General features: G+C 40.3%; 1 protein-coding gene across 1 annotated transcript in view; it reads right to left on the reverse strand.

Annotated features, from left to right (window-relative positions):
* Positions 1-26825, reverse strand: part of HEXB (hexosaminidase subunit beta) — a gene marked incomplete at its 5' end in the record, with an annotated part of 44226 nt that overhangs the window by 12413 nt on the left and 4988 nt on the right. Inside the window, 3 exons of the mRNA XM_079704123.1 lie at positions 16735-16845; positions 17121-17167; positions 22796-22861. Coding sequence (XP_079560249.1) covers positions 16735-16845; positions 17121-17167; positions 22796-22861 — 224 coding nt within the window. The remainder of the gene's footprint in view (positions 1-16734; positions 16846-17120; positions 17168-22795; positions 22862-26825) is intronic.

Raw genomic sequence — 26825 nt, forward strand, 5'->3', positions numbered from 1 at the left:
GGATATACTTAAAGTGATGAAAGACAAAAACCTACAGCAAAGATTACTCTACCCAGCAAGGATCTCATTCAAATTTGACAGAGAAATCAAAAGCTTTACAGACAAGCAACAACTAAGAGAATTCAGCACCACCAAACCAGCTTTACAACAAATGCTGAAGGAACTTCTCTAGGCAAGAAACACAAGAGAAGAAAAAGACCCAGAAAACAAACACAAAACAATTAAGAAAATGGTAATAGGAACATACATATCAATAATAACCTTGAATATAAATGGATTAAATGCTCCAACCAAAAGACACAGACTGGCTGAATGGATACAAAAACAAGACCTGTATATATGCTATCTACAAGAGACCCACTTCAGACCTAGGGACACATACAGACTGAAACTGAAGGGATGGAAAAAGATATTCCATGCAAATGGAAATCAAAAGAAAGCTAGAGTAGTATTAATCTTATCAGATAAAACAGACTTTAAAATAAAGACTGTTACAAGAGATAAGGAAGGATACTACATAATGATCAAGGGATCAATCCAAGAAGAAGATATAACAATTATAAATATTTATGCACCCAACACAGGAGCACCTCAATACATAAGGCAAATGCTAACAAGCATAAAACGGGAAATAGTAACACAATATGAGTAGGGAACTTTAACACCCCACTTACACCAATGGACAGATCGTCCAAACAAGATATATAAGGAAGCACAAGCTTTAAATGACACAATAGACCAGATAGATTTAATTGATATTTATAGGACATTCCACCTGAAAGTGGCAGAATACACTTTCTTCTCAAGTGCACAGGGAACATTCTCCAGGATAGATCACATCTTGGGTCACAAATCAAGCCTCATTAAATTTAAGAAAATTGAAATCGTATGAAGCATCTTTTCTGACTACAATGCTATGAAATTGGAAAAAAATTACAGGAAAAAAAACTGTAAAAAACACAAACACATGGAGGCTAAAGAGTGCACTACTAAATAACCAAGAGATCACTGAAGAAATCAAAGGAGAAATTTAAAAATACATAGAAACAAATGACAATGAAAACACGACGACCCAAAACCCATGGGACACAGCAAAAGCAGTTTTAAGAGGGAAGTTTATAGCAATTCAATCTCACCTCAAGAAACAAGAAAAATCCCAAATAAACCATCTAAACTTACACCTAAAGCAACTAGAGAAAGAACAAAGAAAACCCAAAGTCAGGAGAAGGAAAGAAATCATAAAGATCAGAGCAGAAATAAATGAAATACAAACAAAACAATAGCACAGAAAAATAAAACTAAAAGTTGGTTCTTTGAGAAGAAAAACAAAATTGATAAACCTTTAGCCAGACTCATCAAGAAAAAAAAGGAGAGGATGCAAATCAATAAAACTAAAAATGAGAAGGTTCAGGGGAAGATGGTGGAAGAGTAAGACACGGAGATCACCTTCCTCCCCACAGATACACCAGAAATTCATCTACACGTGGAACAACTTCTACAGAACACCTACTGAATGCTGGCAGAAGAACTGAGACCCCCCCAAAAGGCAAGAAACTCCCCCACGTACCTGGGTAGGGCAAAAGAAAAAAGAATAAACAGAGACAAAAGGATAGGGACGGGACCTGCACCCGTGGGAGCAAGCCGTGAAGGAGGAAAGGTTTCCACACACTAGGAAGCCCCTTCGAGGGCAGAGACTGTGGGTGGCGGAGGGGGAAGTTTCGGAGCAGCGGAGGAGAGCGCAGCAACAGGGCTGTGGAGGGCAAAGCGGAGAGATTCCCGCACAGAGGATCGGTGCCGACTGGCACTCACCAGCCCGAGAGGCTTGTCTGCTCGGCCGCCGGGGCGGGCAGGGCTGGGAGCTGAGGCTCGGGCTTCGATTGGAGCGCAGGGAGAGGACTGGGGTTGGCAGCGTGAACACAGCCTGAAAACGGTTAGTGCACCACAGCTGGCCGGGAGGGAGTCCGGGAAAAAGTCTGGACCTGGCAGAAGAGGCAAGAGACTTTTTCTTCCCTCTTTGTTTCCTGGTGCGCAAGGAGAGAGGATTAAGAGCGCTGCTTAAAGGAGCTCCAGAGACGGGCGTGAACCGCGGCTAAAGGCGCGGACCCTGGAGACGGGCGTGGGACGCTGGGGCTGCTGCTGCCGCCGCCAAGAGGCCTGTGTGCGAGCGCAGGTCACTGTCCACGCCTCCTTTCCGGGGAGCCTGTGCAGCCCGCCACTGCCGGGGTCCCGGGATCCAGGGACAACTTCCCCAGGAGAACACACGGTGCGCCTCAGGCTGGTGCAACGTCATGCTGGCCTCTGCCGCCGCAGGCTCGTCCCGCACTCTGTACCCCTCCCTCCCCCCCGCCTGAGTGAGCCAGAGTTCCCGAAGCAGCTGCTCCTTTAACCCCGTCCTGTCTGAGCGAAGAACAGACGCCCTCCGGCGACCTACACGCAGAGGCAGGGCCAAATCCAAAGCTGAGACTCGGGAGCTGTGAGAATAAAGAAGAGAAAGGGAAATCTCTCCCAGCAGCCTCAGAAGCAGCGGATTAAAGCTCCACAATCAACTTGATGCACTCCGCATCTGTGGAATACATGAATAGACAATGAACCACCCCAAATTGAGGAGGTGGACTTTGAGAACAAGATTTATGATTTTTTCCGTTTCCTCTTTTTGTGAGTGTGTATGTGTATGCTTCTGCGTGAGATTTTGTCTGTACAGCTTTTCTTCCACCATTTGTCCTAGGGATCTACCCGTCCGTTTTTGGGGGGATTTTTTTTTAATTTTTTTCTTAATATTATTTTTTATTTTAATAACTTTATTTTATTTTACTGTATCTTCTTTCTTTCTTTCCTTCCCTCCTTTAGACAACGAATCATCTCAAATTGAGGAGGTGGACTTTGAGAGCAAGATTTATGACTTTTTCCCCTTTTCCTCTTTTTGTGAGTGTGTATGTGTATGTGTATGCTTCTGTGTGAGATTTTGTCTGTATAGCTTTGCTTCCACCATTTGTCCTAGGGATCTACCCGTCCGTGTTTTTTTTTTACATTTTTTAAATAATTATAAATTTTAATAACTTTATTATATTTTATCATACTTCATTCTATTTTACTTTATCTTCTTTCTTTTTTTCTTACCTTCCCTCCTTCCTCCCTCCCTCCTTTCTTTCCTTCCTTCCTTCCTTTCTTCTTCTTCTACTAATTCTTTCTTTCTACGTTTTCTCCCTTTTATTCTGAGCCGTGTGGAGGAAAGGCTCTTGGTGCTGCAGCCAGGAGTCGGTGCTGTGCCTCTGAGGTGGGAGAGCCAACTTCAGGACACTGGTCCACAAGAGACCTCCCAGCTCCACATAATATCAAATGGCGAAAATCTCCCAAAGATCTCCATCTCAACACCAGCACCCAGCTTCACTCAACGACCAGCAAGCTACAGTGCTGGACACCCTAGGCCAAACAACTAGCAAGACAGGAACACGACCACACACATTAGCAGAGAGGCTGCCTAAAATCATAATAAGATCACAGACACCCCAAAATGCACCACCAGATGCGGTTTTGCCCATCAGAAAGGCAAGATCCAGCCTCATGCACCAGAACACAGGCACTAGTCCCCTCCACCAGGAAGTCTACACAACCCACTGAACCAACAATAGCCTCTGGGGACAGACACCAAAAACAAAAGGAACTATGAATCTGCAGCCAGCGAAAAGGAGACCCCCAAACACAGTAAGTTAAGCAAAATGAGAAGACAAAGAAACACACAGCAGGTGAAGGAGCAAGATAAAAACCCACCAGACCTAACAAATGAAGAGGAAATAGGCAGTCTACCTGAAAAAGAATTCAGAATAATGATAGTAAAGATGATCCAAAATCTTGGAAATAGAATAGACAAAATGCAAGGAACAGTTAACAAGGACCTAGAAGAACTAAAGATGAATCAAGCAACAATGAGCAACACAATAAATGAAATTAAAAATACTCTAGATGGGATCAATAGCAGAATAACTGAGGCAGAAGAACGGATAAGTGACATGGAAGATAAAATAGTGGAAATAACTACTGCAGAGCAGAAGAAAGAAAAAAGAATGAAAAGAACTGAGGACAGTCTCAGAGACCTCTGGGAAAACATTAAACGCACCAACATTCGAATTATAGGGGTTCCAGAAGAAGAGAAAAAGAAAGGGACTAAGAAAATATTTGAAGAGATTATAGTTGAAAACTTCCCTAATATGGGAAAGGAAATAGTTAATCAAGTCCAGGAGGCACAGAGAGACCCATACAGAATAAACCCAAGGAGAAATACACCAAGACACATATTAATCAAACTGTCACAAATTAAACACAAAGAAAACATATTAAAAGTAGAAAGGGAAAAACAACAAATAACACACAAGGGAATCCCCATAAGGTTAACAGCTGATCTTTCAGCAGAAACTCTACAAGCCAGAAGGGACTGGCAGGAAATATTTAAAGTGATGAAGGAGAAAAACCTGCAACCAAGATTACTCTACCCAGCAAGGATCTCATTCAGATTTGATGGAGAAATTAAAACCTTTAGAGACAAGCAAAAGCTGAGAGAGTTCAGCACCACCAAACCAGCTTTACAACAAATGCTAAAGGAACTTCTCTAGGCAAGAAACACAACAGAAGGAAAAGACCTACAATAACGAACCCAAAGCCATTAAGAAAATGGGAATAGGAACATACATATCAATAATTACCTTAAATGTAAATGGACCAAATGCTCCCACCAAAAGATACAGATTGGCTGAATGGATACAAAAACAAGACCCATATATATGCTGTCTACAAGAGACCCACTTCAGACCTAGAGACACATACAGACTGAAAGTAAGGGGATGGAAAAAGATATTCCATGCAAATGGAAATCAAAAGAATGCTAGAGTAGCAATTCTCATATCAGACAAAATAGACTTTAAAAAAAAGACTATGAGAAGAGACAAAGAAGGACACTACATAATGATCAAGGGATCGATCCAAGAAGAAGATATAACAGTTGTAAATATTTATGCACCCAACATAGGAGCACCTCAATACATAAGGCAAATACTAACACCCATAAAAGGGGAAATTGACAGTAACACACTCACAGTAGGGGACTTCAACACCGCACTTTCACCAATGGACAGATCATCCAAAATGAAAATAAATAAGGAAACACAAACTTTAAATGACACATTAAACAAGATGGACTTATTTGATATTTATAGGACATCCAAAAACAACAGAATACACATTTTTCTCAAGTACTCATGGAACATTCTCCAGGATAGATCATATCTTGGTCACAAATCAAGCCTTGGTAAATTTAAGAAAATTGAAATTGTATCAAGTATCTTTTCCAACCACAATGCTATGAGACTAGATATCAATTACAGGAAAAGATCTGTAAAAAATACAAACACATGGAGGCTAAACAATACACTACTTAATAATGAAGTGATCACTGAAGAAATCAAAGAGGAAATTAAAAAATACCTAGCAACAAATGACAGTGGAGACACGACGACCCAAAACCTATGGGATGCAGCAAAAGCAGTTCTAAGGGGGAAGTTTATAGCAATACAATCCCACCTTAAGAAACAGGAAACATCTCGAGTAAACAACCTGACCTTGCACCTAAAGCAATTAGAGAAAGAAGAACAAAAAAACCCCAAAGTTAGCAGAAGGAAAGAAATCATAAAAATAAGATCAGAAATAAATGACAAAGAAATGAAGGAAACGATAGCAAAGATCAATAAAACTAAAAGCTGGTTCTTTGAGAAGATAAACAAAATAGACAAACCATTAGCCAGACTCATCAAGAAAAAAAGGGAGAAGACTCAAATCAATAGAATTAGAAATGATAAAGGAGAAGTAACAACTGACACTGCAGAAATACAAAGGATCATGAGAGATTACTACAAGCAACTCTATGCCAATAAAATGGACAACCTGGAAGAAATGGACAAATTCTGAGAAATGCACAACCTGCCAAGACTAAATCAGGAAGAAATAGAAAATATGAACAGACCAATCACAAGCATTGAAATTGAAACTGTGATTAAAAATCTTCCAACAAACAAAAGCCCAGGACCAGATGGCTTCACAGGCAAATTCTATCAAACATTTAGAGAAGAGCTAACACCTATCCTTCTCAAACTCTTCCAAAATATAACAGAGGGAGGAACACTCCCAAACTCAGTCTACGAGACCACCATCACCTTGATACCAAAACCAGACAAGGATGTCACAAAGAAAGAAAACTACAGGCCAATATCACTGGTGAACACAGACGCAAAAATCCTCAACAAAATACTAGCAAACAGAATCCAACAGCACATTAAAAGGATCATACACCATGATCAAGTGGGGTTTATTCCAGGAATGCAAGGATTCTTCAATATACGCAAATCAATCAATGTGATACACCATATTAACAAACTGAAGGAGAAAAACCATATGATCATCTCAACAGATGCAGAGAAAGCTTTCGACAAAATTCAACACCCATTTATGATGAAAACCCTGCAGAAAGTAGGCATAGAGGGAACTGTCCTCAACATAATAAAGGCCATATATGACAAACCCACAGCCAACATAGTCCTCAATGGTGAAAAACTGAAACCATTTCCACTAAGATCAGGAACAAGACAAGGTTGCCCACTCTCACCACTCTTATTCAACATAGTTTTGGAAGTTTTAACCACAGCAATCAGAGAAGAAAAGGAAATAAAAGGAATCCAAATCGGAAAAGAAGAAGTAAACCTGTCACTGTTTGCAGATGACATGGTACTATACAAAGAGAATCCTAAAGATGCTACCAGAAAACTACTAGAGCTAATCAATGAATTCGGTAAAGTAGCAGGATACAAAATTAATGCACAGAAATCTCTGGCATTCCTGTACACTAATGATGAAAAATCTGAAAGTGCAATCAAGAAAATACTCCCATTTACCACGGCAACAAAAAGAATAAAATATCTAGGAATAAACCTACCTAAGGAGACAAAAGACTTGTATGCAGAAAATTATAAGACACTGATGAAAGAAATTAAAGATGATACAAATAGATGGAGAGATATACCATGTTCCTGGATTGGAAGAATCAATGTTGTGAAAATGACTCTACTACCCAAAGCAATCTACAGATTCAATGCAATCCCTATCAAACTACCACTGGCATTTTTCACAGAACTAGAACAAAAAATTTCACAATTTGTATGGAAACACAAAAGACCCCGAATAGCCAAAGCAATCTTGAGAACGAAAAACGGAGCTGGAGGAAATCAGGGTCCCTGACTTCAGACTATACTACAAAGCTACAGTAATCAAGACAGTATGGTACTGGCACAAAAACAGAAAGATAGATCAATGGAACAGGATAGAAAGCCCAGAGATAAACCCACGCACATATGGTCACCTTATCTTTGATAAAGGAGGCAGGAATGTACAGTGGAGAAAGGACAGCCTCTTCAATAAGTGGTGCTGGGAAAACTGGAGAGGTACATGTAAAAGTATGAGATTAGATCACTCCCTAACACCATACACAAAAATAAACTCAAAATGGATTAAAGACCTAAATGTAAGGCCAGACACTATCAACCTCTTAGAGGAGAACATAGGCAGAACACTCTATGACATAAATCACAGCAAGATCCTTTTTGACCCACCTCCTAGAGAAATGGAAATAAAAACAAAAATAAACAAATGGAACCTAATGAAACTTCAAAGCTTTTGCACAGCAAAGGAAACCATAAACAAGACCAAAAGACAACCCTCAGAATGGGAGAAAATATTTGCAAATGAAGCAACTGACAAAGGATAAAACTCCAAAATTTATAAGCAGCTCATGCAGCTCAATAGCAAAAAAACAAACAACCCAATCCAAAAATGGGCAGAAGACCTAAATAGACATTTCTCCAAAGAAGATATACAGATTGCCAAAAAACACATGAAAGAATGATCAACATCATTAATCATTAGAGAAATGCAAATCAAAACTACAATGAGATATCATCTCACACCAGTCAGAATGGCCATCATCAAAAAATCTAGAAACAATAAATGCTGGAGAGGGTGTGGAGAAAAGGGAACACTCTTGCACTGCTGGTGGGAATGTGAATTGGTACAGCCACTATGGAGAACAGTATGGAGGTTCCTTAAAAAACTACAAATAGAACTACCATATGACCCAGCAATCCCACTACTGGGCATATACCCTGAGAAAACCATAATTCAAAAAGAGTCATGTACCAAAATGTTCATTGCAGCTCTATTTACAATAGCCCGAAGATGGAAACAACCTAAGTGTCCATCATCGGATGAATGGATAAAGAAGATGTGGCACAGATATACAATGGAATATTACTCAGCTATAAAAAGAAACTAAATTGAGCTATTTGTAATGAGGTGGATACACCTAGAGTCTGTCATACAGAGTGAAGTAACTCAGAAAGAGAAAGACAAATACTGTATGCTAACACATATATATGGAATTTAAGAAAAAAAAATGTCATAAAGAACCTAGGGGTAAAACAGGAATAAAGACACAGACCTACTTGAGAATGGACTTGAGGATATGGGGAGGGGGAAGGGTAAGCTGTGACAAAGCGAGAGAGAGGCATGGACATATATACACTACCAAACGTAAGGTAGATAGCTAGTGGGAAGCAGCTGCATAGCACAGGGAGATCAGCTCGGTGCTTTGTGATCGCCTGGAGGGGTGGTATAGGGAGGGTGGGAGGGAGGGAGACGCAAGAGGGAAGGGATATGGGACCAGATGTATATGTATAACTGATTCACTTTGTTATAAAGCAGAAACTACAAAAAAAAAAAATGTTCATAGCAGCACTACTTGTAAGAGCCAAAAGGTGAAACAATACATGTCCATCAGTTGATGAATGGACAAACAAATATGGTATATCCAAACAACAGACAATTATTTAACCATTAAAAATAATGAGGTGGGGCTTCCCTGGTGGTGCAGTGGTTTCGAGTCCACCTGCCGATGCAGGGGACACAGGTTTGCACCCCGGTCGGGAGGATCCCACATGCCACGGAGCAGCTGGGCCCGTGCGTCCGGAGCCTGTGCTCCGCAACGGGAGAGGTCACAACAGTGAGAGGCCCATGTACCACAAAAAAAATAAATAAATAAATAAATAATGAGGTGCTGACACATGCTACAACATGGATGAACCTTGAAAACATTCTGCTGAGCGAAAGAAGCCATACACCAAAGGCCACATAATATATGATTCCATTTATATGAAATGTCCAGAAAAGGAAACAGAAAGCAGATTAATAGTTGTCAGGGGCTGGATGTGAGGGAGGAATGAGGAATGATTGATAATGGGTATGGGGTCTCCTTTCTGGAGTGACAGAAATGTTCTGGAACTAGACAGTGGTGATGGTTGCACAACATTGTGAATGTACTAAATGCCACTAGATTGCACATTTTTATTTATTTTTTTATTGAAGTATAGTTGCTTTACAATATTGTGTTGGTTTCAGATATACAGCAAAGTGATTCAGTTATACATAGATATGTATATATCTATATTCTTTTTTTAATTCTTTTCCATTAAAGGTTATTACAAGATATTGAATATAGTTCCCCGAGTTATATACAGTAAGTCCTTGTTGTTTATCTAGATTGTACACTTTTTAAATGTACACATTTTTTAAATGGCAAATATGTTAAATTATGTCATGTGTATTTTACCACAATAAAAACCCCATAATCAAAAAAAAAAAACTAAAAATGAAAAAGGAGAAATCACAACTGACACCGCAGAAATACAAAGGGTTATAAGAGATTACTATAAACAACTACATGCTAATAAAATGGACAACCACAAAGAAATGGACAAATTCTTGGAAAGGTACAATTTTCCAAGACTAAACCAGGAAGAATTAGAAAATATAAACAGACCTATCACAAGTAATGAAATTGAAACTGTAATTAAAAATCTTCCAACAAAGTCCAGGACCAGATGGATTCACATGTGAATTCTATCAAACATTTACAGAAGAGCTAACACCTATCCTACTCAAAGTCTTCAAAAAACTGCAGAGGGAGGAACACTCTACGAGGCCACCATCACCCTCATTCATTCTATGAGGGCCACCATCACCCTCGTACCAAAACCAGACAAAGATACTATCAAAAAAGAAAATTACAGACCAACATCACTGATGAACACAGATGCAAAAATCCTCAACAAAATACTAGCAAACAGAATCCAACAACACATTAAAAGTATCACACACCATGATCAAGTGGGATTTATCCCAGGAATGCAAGGATTCTTCAATATACACAAACCAATCCACGTGACAGACCATATTAGTAAATTAAAGAATAAAAACCATATGATCATCTCAATAAATGCAGAAAAAGCTTTTGACAAAATTTAACACCCATTTATGATAAAAACTCTCCAGAAAATGGGCATAGAGGCAACCTACCTCAACATAATAAAAGCCATATACGACAAACCCACAGCAAACATCTTTCTTAATGGTGGAAAACTGAAAGCATTTCCACTACAATCAGGAACAAGACAAGGATGTCCACTCTCGCCACTCTTATTCAATGTAGTTTTGGAAGTCCTAGCCACGGCACTCAGAGAAGAAAAGAAATTAAAGGGATAGAAATTGGAAAAGAAGTAAAACTCTCACTGTTTGCAGATGACATGATACTATACATAGGAAATTCTAAAGATGCCATCAGAAAACTACTAGAACTAATCAATGATTTTGGTAAGGGTGCAGGATACAAAATTAATGCACAGAAATCTCTTGCATTCCTATACACTAACAACAAAAAAATCAGAAAAAGAAATTAAGGAAACAATCCCATTTAGCATCATGACAAAAAGAACAAAATACCTAGGAATAAACCTACCTAAGGAGGCAAAAGACTTATACTCAGAAAATGATAAAACACTGATGAAAGAAATCAAAGATGACATAAACAGATAGAGAAACATACCATGTTCTTGGATTGGAAGAATCAATATTATGAAAATGACTATACTACCCAAAGAAATCTGCAGGTTCAATTCAATCCCCATCAAACAACCAATGGCATTCTGCATAGAATTAGAACAAAATTTTACAATCTGTATGGAAACACAAAAGACACCAAATAGCCAGAGCAATCTTTTTTTTTTTTTTTTTTTTGGTGGTACGCGGGCCTCTCACTGTTGTGGCATGTCTCCTTGCGGAGCACAGGCTCCGGACGCGCACGCTCAGCGGCCATGGCTCACGGGCCTAGCCGCTCCGTGGCATGTGGGATCTTCCCGGACTTGGGCACGAACCTGTGTCCCCTGCATCGGCAGGTGGACTCTCAACCACTGCGCCACCAGGGAAGCCCCAGAGCAATCTTGAGAAAGAAAAATGGAGTTGGAGGAATCAGGCTCCCCGATTTCAAAGTATACTACAAAGCTACAGTAATCAAGACAGTGTGGTACTGGCACAAAATCAGACATACAGATCAATGGAACAGGATAGAAAGTCCAGAGATAAATCCATGGACATACGGCCACCTTATTTATGACAAAGGAGGCAAGAACATATATGATGGAGAAAAGACAGCCTCTTGAATAAGTGGTGCTGGGAACGGACAGCTACATGTAAAAGAATGAAATTAAAACTCTACCTAACACCATACACAAAAATACACTCAAAACGGATTAAAGGGCTTCCCTGGTGGCGCAGTGGTTGAGAGTCCGCCTGCCCATGCAGGGGACACGGGTTCGTGCCCCAGTCCAGGAAGATCCCACATGCTGTGGAGCGGCTAGGCCCGTGAGCCATGGCCGCTGAGCCTGCATGTCCAGAGCCTGTGCTCCGCGACGAGAGGCCACAACAGTGAGAGGCCCGTGTACTGCAAAAAAAAAAAAAAAAAACTCTTAGAGGACAACATAGGAGAAACACTCTTTGACATAAATCATAGCAAGATCTTTTTTGACCCACCTCCTAAAGTAATGAAAGTAAAAACAAAAATAAACAAATGGTACCTAATGAAACTTAAAAGCTTTTACACAGCAAAGGAAACCATAAAAAAGATGAAAAGACAACCCTCAGAATGGGAGAAAATATTTGCAAATGAAGCAACTGACAAAGGATTAATCTCCAAAATATACAAACAGTTCATGGAGCTCAACAGCAAAAAAACAAACAACCCAATTAAAAAATGGGCACAAGACCTAAATAGACATTTCTCCAAAGAAGATACACAGATGGCCAAGAGGCACATGAAAAGATGCTCAACATCACTAATTATTAGAGAAATGCAAATCAAAACTACAATGAGGTATCACCTCACACCAGTCAGAATGGCCATCATCAAATGCTGGAGAGGGTGTGGAGAAAAGGGAACCCTTTTGCACACTGGTGGGAATGCAAATTGATATAGCCACTATGGAGAAGATTATGGAGGTTCTGTAAAAAACTAAAAATAGAACTACCATATGACCCAGCAATCCCACTACTGGGCATATACCCTGAGAAAACCGTAATTCAAAAGGACACATGTACCCCAAGGTTCACTGCAGCACTATTTACAATAGCCAGGACATGGAAACAACCTAAATGTCTAACAACAGATGAACAGATAAAGAAAATGTGGTACATATATACAATGGAATATTACTCAGCCATTAAAAGTAACGAAATTGGGTCATCTGTAGAGACGTGAATGGACCTAGAGTCTGTGAAACAGTGAAGTAAGCCAGAAAGAGAAAACCAAATATCATATATTAACACATATATGTGGAATCTAGAAAAAGTGGTACAGATGAACCTATTTGTAGGGCAGGAATAGAGTCGTAGACGTAGAGAACAGACATGTGGACATAGGAAGGAGAAAGGGAGGGTGCGACAAATTGGGAGATTAGATTTCACATAAATACACTACCATGTGTAAAATAGATAGCTAGTGGGAACCTGCTGTATAGCATAGGGAGCTCAGCTCAGTGCTCTGTGATGTCCTAGATGGGTGGGATGGGGAGGGCAGGAGGGAGATCCAAGGGGAAGGGGATATGGGTATATATGTGGCTGATTTGCTTCCTTGCACAGCAGAAGCTAACACAACACTGTAAAATAATTATCCTCCAATTAAAAAACAAAACAAAACAAAACACATTTAAAATCTTACAGGCTCTGAGTCCCAAGTCAGAGGCAGTAGTTTCTAAGGAGCCTGGGTGAGACCCACTTGCTGATCTTAACCTCTCAAGAGAGGCAGGAGACAACTGGGACTCCCCCTGGGAACAAACACATTGGAGGGAACCACTTCAGGGAGCTGTTGTACCACGAGGATAGTGGTGCTGTCAAGTGCTATTTTGGAGTCCTCCCTCTAGACTATCAGCACCAGGGGCTTACTTGCCCACCAACAGGCCAGCACCATTCCAGGAACCCTGGTCCCCAGAGCCAGCTGCCCCAAGACCCAGCTCTGCCCACCCACAGGGCAGCAGCCACCATAGGAGGCGGGGCCTGGCAGCCAACTGGTCCAGGGGCCAGCCCTGCCTACCAGTGTACTCACAGTAGTCAGCCGTACCACAACACAAGGGCCCACGCAGCCCACATAGGGGACACCCCTAGAGGTGGCTCTGATGACCACAGAGGAGTGCACTGCTGGGCCCCATAGGACATCTCCTACATAAGGCCACTTCTGCAATATTGAGAAATGTAGCTGACCTACCTAATACATAGAAATAAACAGAGAATTAGGCAAAATGTGAACACAGAGGAATATGTTCTAAACAAAGGAACAAGACAAAACTCCAGAAAAGGAACTAAACGAAGTAGAGATAAGCAATCTACCCAAAAAAGAGTTCAAGGTAATGATCATAAAGATGCTTACTGGGGCTTCCCTGGTAGCACAGTGGTTGAGAGTCCGCCTGCCAATGCAGGGGACACGGGTTCGTGCCCCGGTGTGGGAAAATCCCATGTGCCGTGGAGCAGCTAGGCCCGTGAGCCATGGCCGCTGAGCCTGTGCGTCCGGAGCCTGTGCTCCACAACGGGAGAGGCCAGAACAGTGAGAGGCCCGCGTACCGCACAAAAAAAAAAAAAGATGTTCACTGAACCTAAGAATGGATGAACACAGAATTTTAATAGACAGTTGGAAAATATAAAGATGAACCAAAAAGCTGCAGAATATAGTAAATGAAATTTAAAATACACTAGAAGGAATCAATAATAGATTTGTAGATAGAGAGGAACAGATCAGCAAACTAGAAGACAGAGTAGTGGAAATCGGCCAAGTTGAACAGAAAAAATTTTTAAATGAGGATAGTGTAAGAGACCTCTGAGACAACATCAAGGATAGTAACATACACACTATAGGGGTCCCAGAAGGAGAAGACAGACAGGGGCAGAGAATGTATTTCAAGAAATAATAGCTGAAAACTTCCCTAATCTGGAAAAAACAAAACAAAACAGACATACAGTCCAGGAAGACAGAGAATCTCAAACAGGGTCACCCAAAGACAACCACACCGAGATACACTGCAATTAAAATGGCAAAAATTAAAGACAGAGAATCTGAAAAACAGCCAGAGAAAAGCAACTAGTTACTTCCCAGGGAATTCCCATAAGACTGTCAGCTGACTTTTCAGCAGAAGCTGTGCAGGCCAGAAGGAGTGGCATAACATATTCAAAGTGATGAAAGGTAAAAAACTTACATCCAAGAATATTCTACCCAGCAAGACTATCATTCAGAGTTGAAGGAGAGATAGAGTTCTACAGACAAGTGAAAACTAAGAGTTCAGCACCACAAAACCAACTTTACAAGAAATGTTAAAAAGATTTTTCTAAGCAGAAAAGACCACAACTAGGAATATGAAAATTACAAAAGGAAAAATATCATTGCTGAAGGCAAACATACAGTAAAGGTAGTAGGTCAATCATCTAAAAAGCTAGTAGGAAGGTTAAAAAACAAAAGTAATAAAAATCATCTATATCCACAGTAAGTAGCATAGGGATACAGAAAACAAAAAGATGTAAAATATGATGTCAAAAACATCAAATGGGAGAGGTGGAGTAAAAACGTAGGGTTGTTAGAATGTTTGAACTTAAGAGATCGTCAACTTACAATAATCATGTATATATAACCTAATCATGTATATAAAACTATACATATATATGTATATGTGTGTGTATCTATGTATCTATATATAGATAGATAGATACACACACACACACACACACACACACACATACACACGATTAACTACAAACCAAAAACCTATTAATAGGTACACACACAAAGAAAGGAATCTGAACATAACACTAAAGATAGTCATCACATGGCAAGGGAAGAGAGCAAAAGATGATGAAAGGAACAAAAAAGAACTATGAAAACAACCCCAAACAATTAACAAAATGGCAGTAAGTACATATCCATCAATAATTACTTTAAATGTAATTGGACTAAATTCTCCAATCAAAACACACGGAGAAGACTCAGCCATAAAAAAATGAAATCTTGCCTTTGTGACAACATGGATAAATCTAGAGGATATTATGTTAAGTGAAATACATCAGACAGAGAAAGACAAATATCAATGATCTCACTTATATGTGTAATCTAAAAAACAAAACAAAACGAAACAAAAGTAGACTCATAAATACAGAGAGTGGTTGACAGGAGGGAGGAGGGTAAGGGGGTGGGTGAGAATAGGTGAAGGGGATTAAGAGGAACAAACCTCCAGCTATACAAGAAATAAGTCATGGGGATGTAATAACATTGTAAGAACTCTGTATGGGGAGAGATGGATACTAGACTTATCATGATGATCGTTTCATAATGTATGCTAATGTCAAATCGTGATTTAGTACACCTGACACTAACATAATGTTGTATGTCAACTATATTTCAGTAAAAACCAAGTCATATTATACGTTAAGATATTCATGTTTTAAGTTTAAAATGAGATAAATGGGACATAAAAATTTATGTCAATCTTTGGTAAATGAAATTATGGGATCGCTACTTATTTTATGCATATCTATGTTCAAACTTTTTACACTAAGCACATATTTCTTTCAGGAAAATTACAATAATGTCTTTTGGAGAAAGAAATTCAGGGTTTTAATGTAAACATAAAAATAATTTTTTTATAACATAGTGTGTTCATAAATGATCAGGTGAAGGTGCAGAAAAACATGGCAAGAAAACCTCCCGATCCCTAAAAACTGGCAGTGATGGTGGGGATGAACCAATGAAAAGGGAAAATAGTTAATGTCCACCTTGCCCCCAAGCTCCCACCACCTGAAGTTCCATATTCCTTTGGAACACTTCCTTAGGTATGAAGCTGCTCTCAGATTCCTTTCTAGGCCACTTTAAAAAAAGTAAGTGGAGATCACAAAACTAAAGCCAACTAGAGGTACAATGACCATATATTCCTAACCAGAAGTCTAGACCCATGATTTGACAAATGATTCACAGAGGGCCAGTGGGCACTATTAAAACTGAGTCTTTCTCTTAACAATGCTGACTGAATACTGGCTAAGCCCCTCTCCCACCCCAATGAAAACAAGAGAGTGATTCCCTAAGGGAGCCTCCACTTCTCAGCAGAGGAAATATACTTCCCAGGGGAGGGAGGGAAGAAAGCCCAGTGCTTATACTTAGTATATGGAAAATGAATCCCCTGTTCCAACCTGCACAACAGCATATGTAACCAATGTAAAGTAACAACATTAAAGAACACATCTTCAGAATAGACAGTGGATTAAAATAAAATAATTACCTACCAGAGTTTTTAAAATACTCTTAATGGACAGAAAGTGTCTGGATGTATCAATTAAAATTCCTCTGTGAGGAAACCTTGGAGAATCTACAATGTTGGATTCATTGACAGTGAACTAAAAGACAAAAGAAAATTTTTATTTATTTTGTCTTAGATAAAATGTGCACTCATTTTATTTATGTAATAAATAAATTATACCTATCTATGCAAGTATTGGATAAAAGATTAATTTAAAACCAAAAAAAAGTGTGAAATATACATTTACCAGATAAGATACGCACTTGGAGAGAAAAAACATGCAAGAAGCAATAAATAACTAAAAAGTTTATATTTTTCCTACAGTATTATATCTACCCAATAATGTTAGTAACATATAATAATCATACTTACAGTCCCATAAAAATCTTGATAAATTAACTGGCTAAAGGTCTCTAAACCTAGGGAAAGTAAAATTTATAATTTATTGCATTAATTTATAAAAGAGACAATAAAAGATGTATTATCCATACACAGAACCATAACCAGAAAAGGCAAATAAAATTAAATATGTTATACATATACCCTGTAACATATTTTCTAAAATCAAAGCTCAATTTTTAAAAATCCCTGTGCCATCTAATAAAACTGCTTTACTTCATTGTACCCTTACCCTTGGTTTTGTCTGAATGATAAACACAAAATAGTGATTTAATAAAACAAAATGCCAGTTCCTTAATAAATTTATAGCACCGTAAGAACTTTTATCATAAAATATTATAGGCACTTTAGAAGGTACCTAAACTTAACAGAGGGCAAAGAGGCTCAGAAAACACCATGAAACTATAGATAAAGGCCCAACTTACAGTGTTTTATTTATACCTGCAAAGACTATCTCCTGACCATTTTTTATTCAAGTGGATTGTTCTCTATATTACAGGCCAACTCCTCTATCTGGCCTTGACTTTACCAAAATTCATCATTCTAGTTGACAACTATATTGCCAAGGAAAATTTTAACCTAAGAATACAGGCATAGGGACTTGCCCGGTGGTCCAGTGGTAAAGAATCCACTGGACCAATGCAGGGGATGCGGGTTCAATGCCTGGTCAGAGAACTAAGATCCCACATGCCGCGGAGCAACTAAGCCTGTGCGCCACAACTACTGAGCTCGCGTGCCTCAACTAGAGACAGAAAACCTGCACGCCACAACTAGAGAGAAACCCATGCGCCGCAACGAAAGATCCCGCATGCTGCAACGAAGATCCCGCGTGCCACAACTAAGACCCGATGCAGCCATAAATTTAAATATATATAAATAAATTTTAAAAAAAGAATACAGGCATACCTCATTTTATAGCACTTCACAGATACTGCATTTTTTACAAATCAAAGGTTTGTGGCAACTCTGCATTGTCAGATGATCAATATTTTTTTAGCAGTGAAGTATTTTTAAATTAAGGTAGGTACCTTGTTTTCTTTAGACATAATACTATTGCACACTTAAAAGACTACAGTATAGTGTAAACATAACCTCGATATCCACTGGGAAACCAAAAAATTTGTGTGACTCCCTTTATTGAGATAGACACTTTACTGCAGTGGTCTGGAACCAAACCCACAATATCTCCAAGATTTGCCTGTAGTTCAAAGTCAAATAAAAGAGAAGATGTGACAACATACCACAGAAATACGAAAGATCACAGGAGACTACTATGACAAACTATATGCCAACAAATCTGACAACTTAGAAGAAACGAATATATTCCGAGAGAGAGAAAACTTACCAAGATTGAATTATGAAGAAACAGAAAATCTGAGCAAACTGACTACTAGGAGATTGTATCAGTAATCAAAAATCTCCCAACGAACAAAAGTCTAGGACCAGAGGCTTCACTGGTGAATTCTACCAAACATTTAAAAAAGATTTGGGCTTCCCTGGTGGTGCAGTGGTTGACAGTCCGCCCGCCGATGCAGGGGACACGGGTTCATGCCCCGGTCCGGGAAGATCCCACATGCCGTGGAGCAGCTGGGCCCGTGAGCCATGGCCCCTGAGCCTGCGTGTCCAAAAAAGATTTAATTTTTTGGATGTGACACCAAAAGCAAAGGAAACAAAAGCAAAAATAAACAAGTGGGACTACACCAAAGTAAAAAGCTTCTGCACAGCAAAGGAAATCATCAACAAAATGAAAAGGCAATCTGGGACTTCCCTGGTAGTCCAGTGGGTAACACTCCACGCTCCCAATGCAGGGGGCCCAGGTTCGATCCCTGGTCGGGGAACTAGATCCCACAAGCATGCCGCAACTAAGAGTTTGCATGCCGCAACTAAGGATCCCACGTGCTGCAACTAAGATCCAGTGCAGACTGAATGAATGAATGAATGACATCCCTTTATCTCCCCACTCCAAGAAAAATGAAGGCAATCTACCAAAGGATGAAGATACCTGCAAATTATATATCTGTTAAGGGGTTCATATATAAAAAACTCATACAACTCTAGCAAAAAACCAACCAATCCAATTAAAAAATGGGTAGAAGATGTGAACAGATATTTTTTCAAGGAAGACCTATAAATAGCCAACAGATATATGAAAAGGTGTTCCACATCACTAACCATCAGGGGAATGCAAATCAAAACCACAGTAGGGCTTCCCTGGTGGCGCAGTGGTTGAGAGTCCGCCTGCCAATGCAGGGGACACGGGTTCGTGTCCCGGTCTGGGAAGATCCCATATGCTGCGGAGCAACTAAGCCCGTGCGCCATGGCCGCTGAGCCTGCGCATCCGGAGCCTGTGCTCCGCAACGGGAGAGGCCACAACAGTGAGAGGCCCGCGAACCGCGAAAAAAAAAAAAAAAAAAACCACAGTAATATCACCTCACACCTGTTAGAATAACTGTTCTCAAAAACACAAGAAATAACAAGGGTGGTGCGTACATGGAGTAAAAGGATCCCTCATGCACTGTTCATGGGAATGTAAATTGGTTCAGCCACTACAGAAAACAGTATGGAGGTTCCTCAAAAAACTAAAAATAGAACTACCACATGATCCAGCAATTCTACTTCTGGGTATTTATCCAAAGAAAACAAAACACTAACCCCCCAAATATATGCACCTCTATGTTCACTGCCGCATTACCATAGCCGAGATATGGAAACAACCTGTCCATCAATGGATGTATGGATACAGATGTGGTATATATATACAATGGAATATTATTCAGCCATAGAAAGAAGGAAATCCTGCTATTTGGGACAACATGGATGGAACTTGAGGGCATTATGCTAAATGAAATAAGTCAGAGAAAGACAAATACTGAATGATCTCACTTAGATGTGGGAATCTTACACAAACAAACAAAAACCAAGCTCATAAATATAAAGAATGGATTTGTGGTTACTAGGGACGGGGGTAGGGGGTAGGCAAAATGGATGATGGGGGTCAAAAAGTACAATCTTTCGTTTATAAATAGGTCCTAGGGCTGTAAGGTACAGCATGGTGACTATAGTTAATAAATGCTGTGTTGCCTATTTGCAAGTTGCTAAAAAGAGTGAAATCTTAGAAGTTCTCATCATAAGAAAAACAATCGTTTTCTAACTATGTGTGGTGACGATGTTAACTTACTGTGGTGATAATTTTGCATTATACACAAATATCAAATCATTGTGTTGTATACCTGAAATTAATATAATGTTATGTCAATTATACATCAAAAAAATAGGAAATATTGGGGCTTCCCTGGTGGCGCAGTGGTTGAGAGTCCGCCTGCCGATGCAGGGGATACGGGTTCGTGCCCCGGTCTGGGAAGATCCCACATGCCGCGGAGCGGCTGGGCCCGTGAGCCATGGCCGCTGAGCCTGCGCGTCCGGAGCCTGTGCTCCGCAACGGGAGTGGCCGCAACAGTGAGAGGCCCGCGTACCGCAAAAAAAAAAAAAAAAAAAAAAAAAAAAAATAGGAAATAGGAAAGAATAAAAAGTTCAAAGTCATTTTTGCTACGCCTCCCTCCCACCCCCAATACAGGCCCATACCAGGAGGAATAACTTTGGAATTTTCTGTTAAGTGGCAATACACTCAATTATCATTTAGAGCACGTTTGTTACTTTCAAAGTCTGACAGTAAGCAGAAAATAAGGCCTTCCTGGACTAGATTCACAAAATGCTCTCAAAAGTTCTATTATTTTGATGTGGATCAGGGCAAACATCAATAAAGCTCTGTTTTCCCTAACAGGCCCCAGACAAGACAGGCACATCAGACCGACAAAAGCTTAAAATCACATAACATTATATGTAAATAATCCACATGATAATGTTTGTAGTTACATTTGCGGTAAACATCTATAGCTGTTTTCATGTCATATTTTGAAATAAGATCATAATCATACCATTATTATTATGACTATAATACATATAGCAGTAACACTGATCATTTTATTCTAGATAACACTCAACCTGAGTCAAATCCAAAGCCGCCTTTTTTTTTTTTTTTTTTTTTTTTTTGCGGTACGCGGACCTCTCACTGCTGTGGCCTCTCCCGTTGTGGAGCACAGGCTCTGGACGCGCAGACTCAGCGGCCATGGCTCACGGGCCCAGCTGCTCCGCGGCATGTGGGATCTTCTCGGACCGGGGCACGAACCCGTGTCCCCTGCATCAGCAGGCGGACTCTCAACCACTGCACCACCAGGGAAGCCCGCCGCCTTTATTCTTAATAACTTTGGTTGGCTTGCTGACATTAAAGAAAATTACTCCTTTCTCAAGACTATACTAATTTGGAAGCCAGTACAACAAAATCTTATCTACTTAAAAGAAGAGGTAATAGCAGCTTCTGAACAGCAAAAATAAACTTCCCAATGCCCAAACTTTGAAGTTCAGACTGAAAGTCATAGGAAAAGCTTTTAAGCTTCCTCTCTGCCCACGACCTCCAATCACTCTAGAGTATATTTTTATCTTTTCATGCTATTCCTGCAAACTTTGTTATATTTCTAAATCCACGGAAATTTAAAATAGGGGAAGGGTTCTCTTCTTTTCTCAGCCATCATGGTGTGTATGGTTGACTCTGTTCCTGATCTTGTCTTCTCACAAGACTCCCAGGATCAAATGATTCCTGGCCAAGAAACAGAAGCAGAATTGTCCCATTCCCCAGTGGATTCAGATGAAAGCTGGTGATGACATCAAGTACAACTCCCATGAGTTGATAAGGACTCTCACATGCGATGGCACATGCATTTATGCTGCATCTACATCACTAGCATCTTACCATATCAAGCTGAAAACATCACAACTACATGGACAGTTGGACATGTTTTATTGGGAAAATGATTATTCTCTTTGTTTTTATGCTTCTGCACTAATACGTTGGTTCAGAAAAAAATATGTGAGTATACTTTTGTTTGAATGTATAAACAAATGCAGAAGAGAAATGCTTGCTACTGAAGGCAGCAAGAAGTGATGATAAAACAAAATTCCTTAATCAGAGCAGGTCAGAGCCATTTATAACTCTATAAACATTATAGTCCCAGGGCTTCCCTGGTGGCACAGTGGTTAAGAACCCGCCTACCAGCCCTGGTTCGGGAAGATCCCACATGCCGTGGAGCAACTAAGACTGTGCGCCACAACTACGGAGCCTGCACTCTAGAGCCCACGAGCCACAACTACTGAGCCTGCGTGCCACAACTACTGAAGCCCGCGCACCTAGAGCCTGTGCTCCGCAACAAGAGAAGCCACCACAATGAGAAGCCCACATACCGCAATGAAGAATAGCCCCCGCTCACTGCAACTAGAGAAAATCCACACACAGCAACGAAGACCCAACGCATCCAAAAATAAATGAATAAATTTAAAAAAAATTATAGTCCCAAGAATATCAATGAATTACAGCATTATGAATGTAATAACCTTCAAGCATCTTTAAAAAGTCAAATGATCTTTCTCCCATCCTTTAAGTGGTATATATTTAATGGAAATTGTTTTGGAAATACCCAACAAATCATTCTGTAAAGGGTCCAAGGAAGCAAAGTTTTGCTGTGCTTCATTTCCCAAAGTGGCAACTGAAAATATTTCCTTACTAGAAAATAACAATGAAACCACATAGAACTTACCTCGTAATACTCCCCAAACTCTGTTGGCAGTGAGTGAGGCCACTGGTCCTTTCACAAGTAAAGTATCTATATTGGGAAAAAAAAAATGTTTCTTGTATGGTGACAGATGGTAACTAGACTTATCATGGTGATCATTTCAAAATGTGTAGAAATATCGAATCACCATGTTGTGTGACAGGAGCTAACATGGTGTTGTAAGTCAATTACACTTCAAAAGCAAACAAACTCATAGAAAAAGAGATCAGGTTTGTGGTTACCAGAGGCGGGGGATAGGGGGAGAGGGAATTGGATGAAGGCAGTCAAAAGGTACAAACTCCCAGTTATAAGATAAATAAGTACTAGGGCTGTAATGCACAACATGATGAATATAGTAAACAGGGCTGGATGCAGTATATGACAGCTGTTAAGAGAGTAAATCCTAAGAGTTCTCATCACAAGGAAAACAATTTTTTTTCTTTAACTTTGTATCTATATGAGGTGATGGATGCTCACTAAATTTACTGTGATAATCATTTCATGATGTGTGTAAGTCAAATCATGATGCTGTACACCTTAAACAGTGCTGTCGATTATATCTCAATAAAACTGGAAAAAAAAATGTTTGTTTTTAATCCCTCAATAACACACAATACATTTCCCTAAACATATAATTGGTATTTCTGGATCATTCTTTTCTCCTGAGCTCCAGACCTGTTTCTCCAACTGCCGCCTGTACATCCTCACTTAGAAGTCCTATAGGTTCCTTTAACGCCACATGCCCCACTCTGAACTCTTCCCTCTTTCACCTGTCGGGCTCCGGGCTCATCGCGCACCACACTCCGACCAGCTGATTTACTCAAGTCAGGAACTTGGGTGTCACCTCCATGATTCCTCATTTTCCCCTGCAGGAGAGTTATTCTCTCCAACTACCCCTCTACAGAGTAGGGTCCTACTTCAGCTAAGAATTTAAGTCAAAAGTGCAAACTCCTGGGCTTCCCTGGTGGCGCAGTGGTTGAGAGTCCGCCTGCCGATGCAGGGGACACAGGTTCGTGCCCTGGTCCGGGAAGATCCCACATGCCGCAGAGCGGCTGGGCCCGTGAGCCATGGCCGCTGAGCTGCGCGTTCGGAGCCTGTGCTCCGCAACGGGAGAGGCCACAACAGTGAGAGGCCCGTGTACCGCAAAAAAAAAAAAAAAAAAAAAAGTGCAAATTCCTCAGTGCCCGTAATTCCTTGGTGAAGCCTCCAGTATCACTCAATCTTCCACTCCGTCTAAGGCCAGAGAGTCTTCTCTACTCTGTCCCTTATCTCCCTGTGCTCCCCTACTTGCCCTGTACCTATCTTCCCCCAACATTATCCTAAATCTTCCTTAAGACTCACTTCTTTTTTTTTCAAATATTTATTTTTTAATTTAATTTTATTTTATTTTATTTATTTTTGGCTGCTTTGGGTCTTCGTTGCTGCGTGTGGGCTTTCTCTAGTTGCAGGGAGCGGGGTCTACTCTTCCACTGTGGTGCGCGGGCTCCTCATTGTGGTGGCTTCTCTTGTTGCAGAGCACGGGCTCTAGGCACACAGGCTCAGTAGTTGTGGCTCGCGGGCTCTAGAGCACAGGTTCAGCAGTTGTGACGCATGGGCTTAGTTGCTCTGAGGCATGTAGGATCTTCCTGCACCAGGGCTCAAACCCGCATCCCCTGCATTGGCAGGCGGATTCTTAACCACTGCGCCACCAGGGAAGCCCCAAGACTCACTTCTTAACTCACTATAGCCTAATTCAGCTTTGTCCCACTCAATAAGAAGTTCACAGCCATCTAAAATGAGGCTCCAGTTGGCTGCTTCTGGGCAAAGGAGGCACTAATCTCTCAATCCTTGAAATCATACTCTGCCTGAGGTTGCCCCAATAGTCATCTTAGTCTTTGGAGAGGTTTGGGATGGAATCATCCACAGATAAAGGAAAGCACCAGAAAGCACAGAGAGATCTAAAGGGGTGTGACAGATGCAGACTTTGCCACAGTAAAGACACTCAAGGGCTGCAGGTTAATGATTTAATAGCGTATCTGGGTTGCATCCTCCTCCTCCACCACCCTGACCGCCCCAGGCTGTCCCACGGTAGTTGGCTACAGGTAGGGAAAACCGTTCTATCAACAGCCAGTAATCAGGTGACAGTCTTCTGACAAGGTAGCCTTTGCCAACAGAAGAACAGAGTCATGAGTTAGCTAAGGGCCAGGCTAAGAATGCTATAGCTGTTATGACCACAATCTAACCACGATTCTCCCCCTCTATACCCAATTCTTAGTTAGCTACCTAGATAGAGCTCACCGTTCCACCGGTCACTGTTTAAAGGCCAGTTTTTGCCACATTACAGTTTTGAGATCTCCTGGAATTAGTCAGCCTAAAGAGTTATCTAAAAACATTAACATGTGGCATGTACCTGATGTCAATTATTTTCCAATAGCTGAGGACGGGCTGATATTAAAAAAGGATTCTGATTCAACTCAACGCAAAAACCGCAGATATAAAGCGGTGAGAAGAAGATTTTGGTTTCTAAATATATGGACAAGTAAGTTATAGAATTTCAATTTTTATTTCAAAGCCAAATTCTTAGCGTTAACAGTGTTTACCTCCCTGACGGGGGATAGGAGGCATCTTTTTTTTTTCAGTTATCCCTTTCTGTACTTTTTGCACCACACTGTGGTTTTGAAGGGTATACATACAAATAACAGTAATGGATTCCTCTTTTTAAAATAATAAAATGTGGGCTTCCCTGGTGGCGCGGTGGTTGAGAGTCTGCCTGCTGATGCAGGGGACATGGGTTCGTGCCCCGGTCCGGGAAGATCCCACATGCTGTGGAGCGGCTGGGCCCGTGAGCCATGGCCACTGAGCCTGCACGTCCGGAGCCTGTGCTCCACAATGGGAGAGGCCACAACAGTGACAGGCCTGCATACCGCAAAAAAATAAAAATAAAAATAAAATGTTATAGATAAGGCTAAAATCCCCTTTGAGATGCCCACTCAACTCCCCCTATTTTCCTCAGAGGAAATATCAGGACTTTTCTTAGGCATTTTCATACACATACGTGTAACAAGAAAATACACTATTGCTTTATGTGTGCCTTCTTTTGTATGTTGGTATATAAACGGTATCCTCCTGTACACATTATATAAATTTCTTTGTCCAACTCAGCAATTTATCTTCGCAAGTTCTCCACGTCTGTTCTTTATAACTCCACTTCTTTATTCTTAATTGTTGTATAGTATTCTCTAGTGTCAACTGACAAGATATATTTAGCCATTCTTCTAGTGATGAACATTTAGTTTTGCTTATAAATCTTCATCATTGCAGGCAAACTGCATGGAACATTCTTGATGTATGTAATTATTTCTCTACGGTAGAAATTAGTCTATTTCTGGTTCTGAGGGTATGCATATTTTTATTTTAATTGATGATGATGCTGTAAGACTTGTCACTTTCTCCAAGATTTCCTCATACTCTTGGACAATGGCTGATATCTTGTTATTTCCATTTGTGTGTGTTACTTTTATCATCATCATCAACTAGTTTAAAACTAGTTTATCCTTTAACCAGAAAATTTCACAGGCAGCTTGTCTCCAGAAGCTTCCCTTTCAGAATAAAGAGGGTTTGCAAAGCTGAATGGAAGATAGGCTATAACTCCCCAGCCTTGATATGTTCCATTTTTTGGAATTTACAATATGTCACTGTATTGCCTGTCAGCAAAGATTCCTTGGTAATTTAATGACCATTTCTCAATTTTGCAAAACCTAATTAATAAAGCGTCTGAGTGCTGACTGTCAAGTAAAATCACATGGCTGATGTTGGCAAATCATCCTGTTTCTCTTCTAATAACAAACAGCTACAGAATTGAAGAGAAATTAAGTTATTTTTCAGAGATGTATTAAGAAATCTCACCTCTATTGAGAGGATGAAGAGATGTACTTAATTGTCTGTGAGGCAGTCTGAGAACAAAGGAGTCACTCTCTTCTCTGATATGCATTTTCCTTTCTATTTTTACCCCTGACTCACCAGTCTGCTCTTTCTG

Source organism: Hyperoodon ampullatus (assembly GCF_949752795.1).
Source record: "Hyperoodon ampullatus genome assembly, chromosome: 4".
Taxonomy (NCBI): Eukaryota; Metazoa; Chordata; class Mammalia; order Artiodactyla; family Ziphiidae; genus Hyperoodon; species Hyperoodon ampullatus.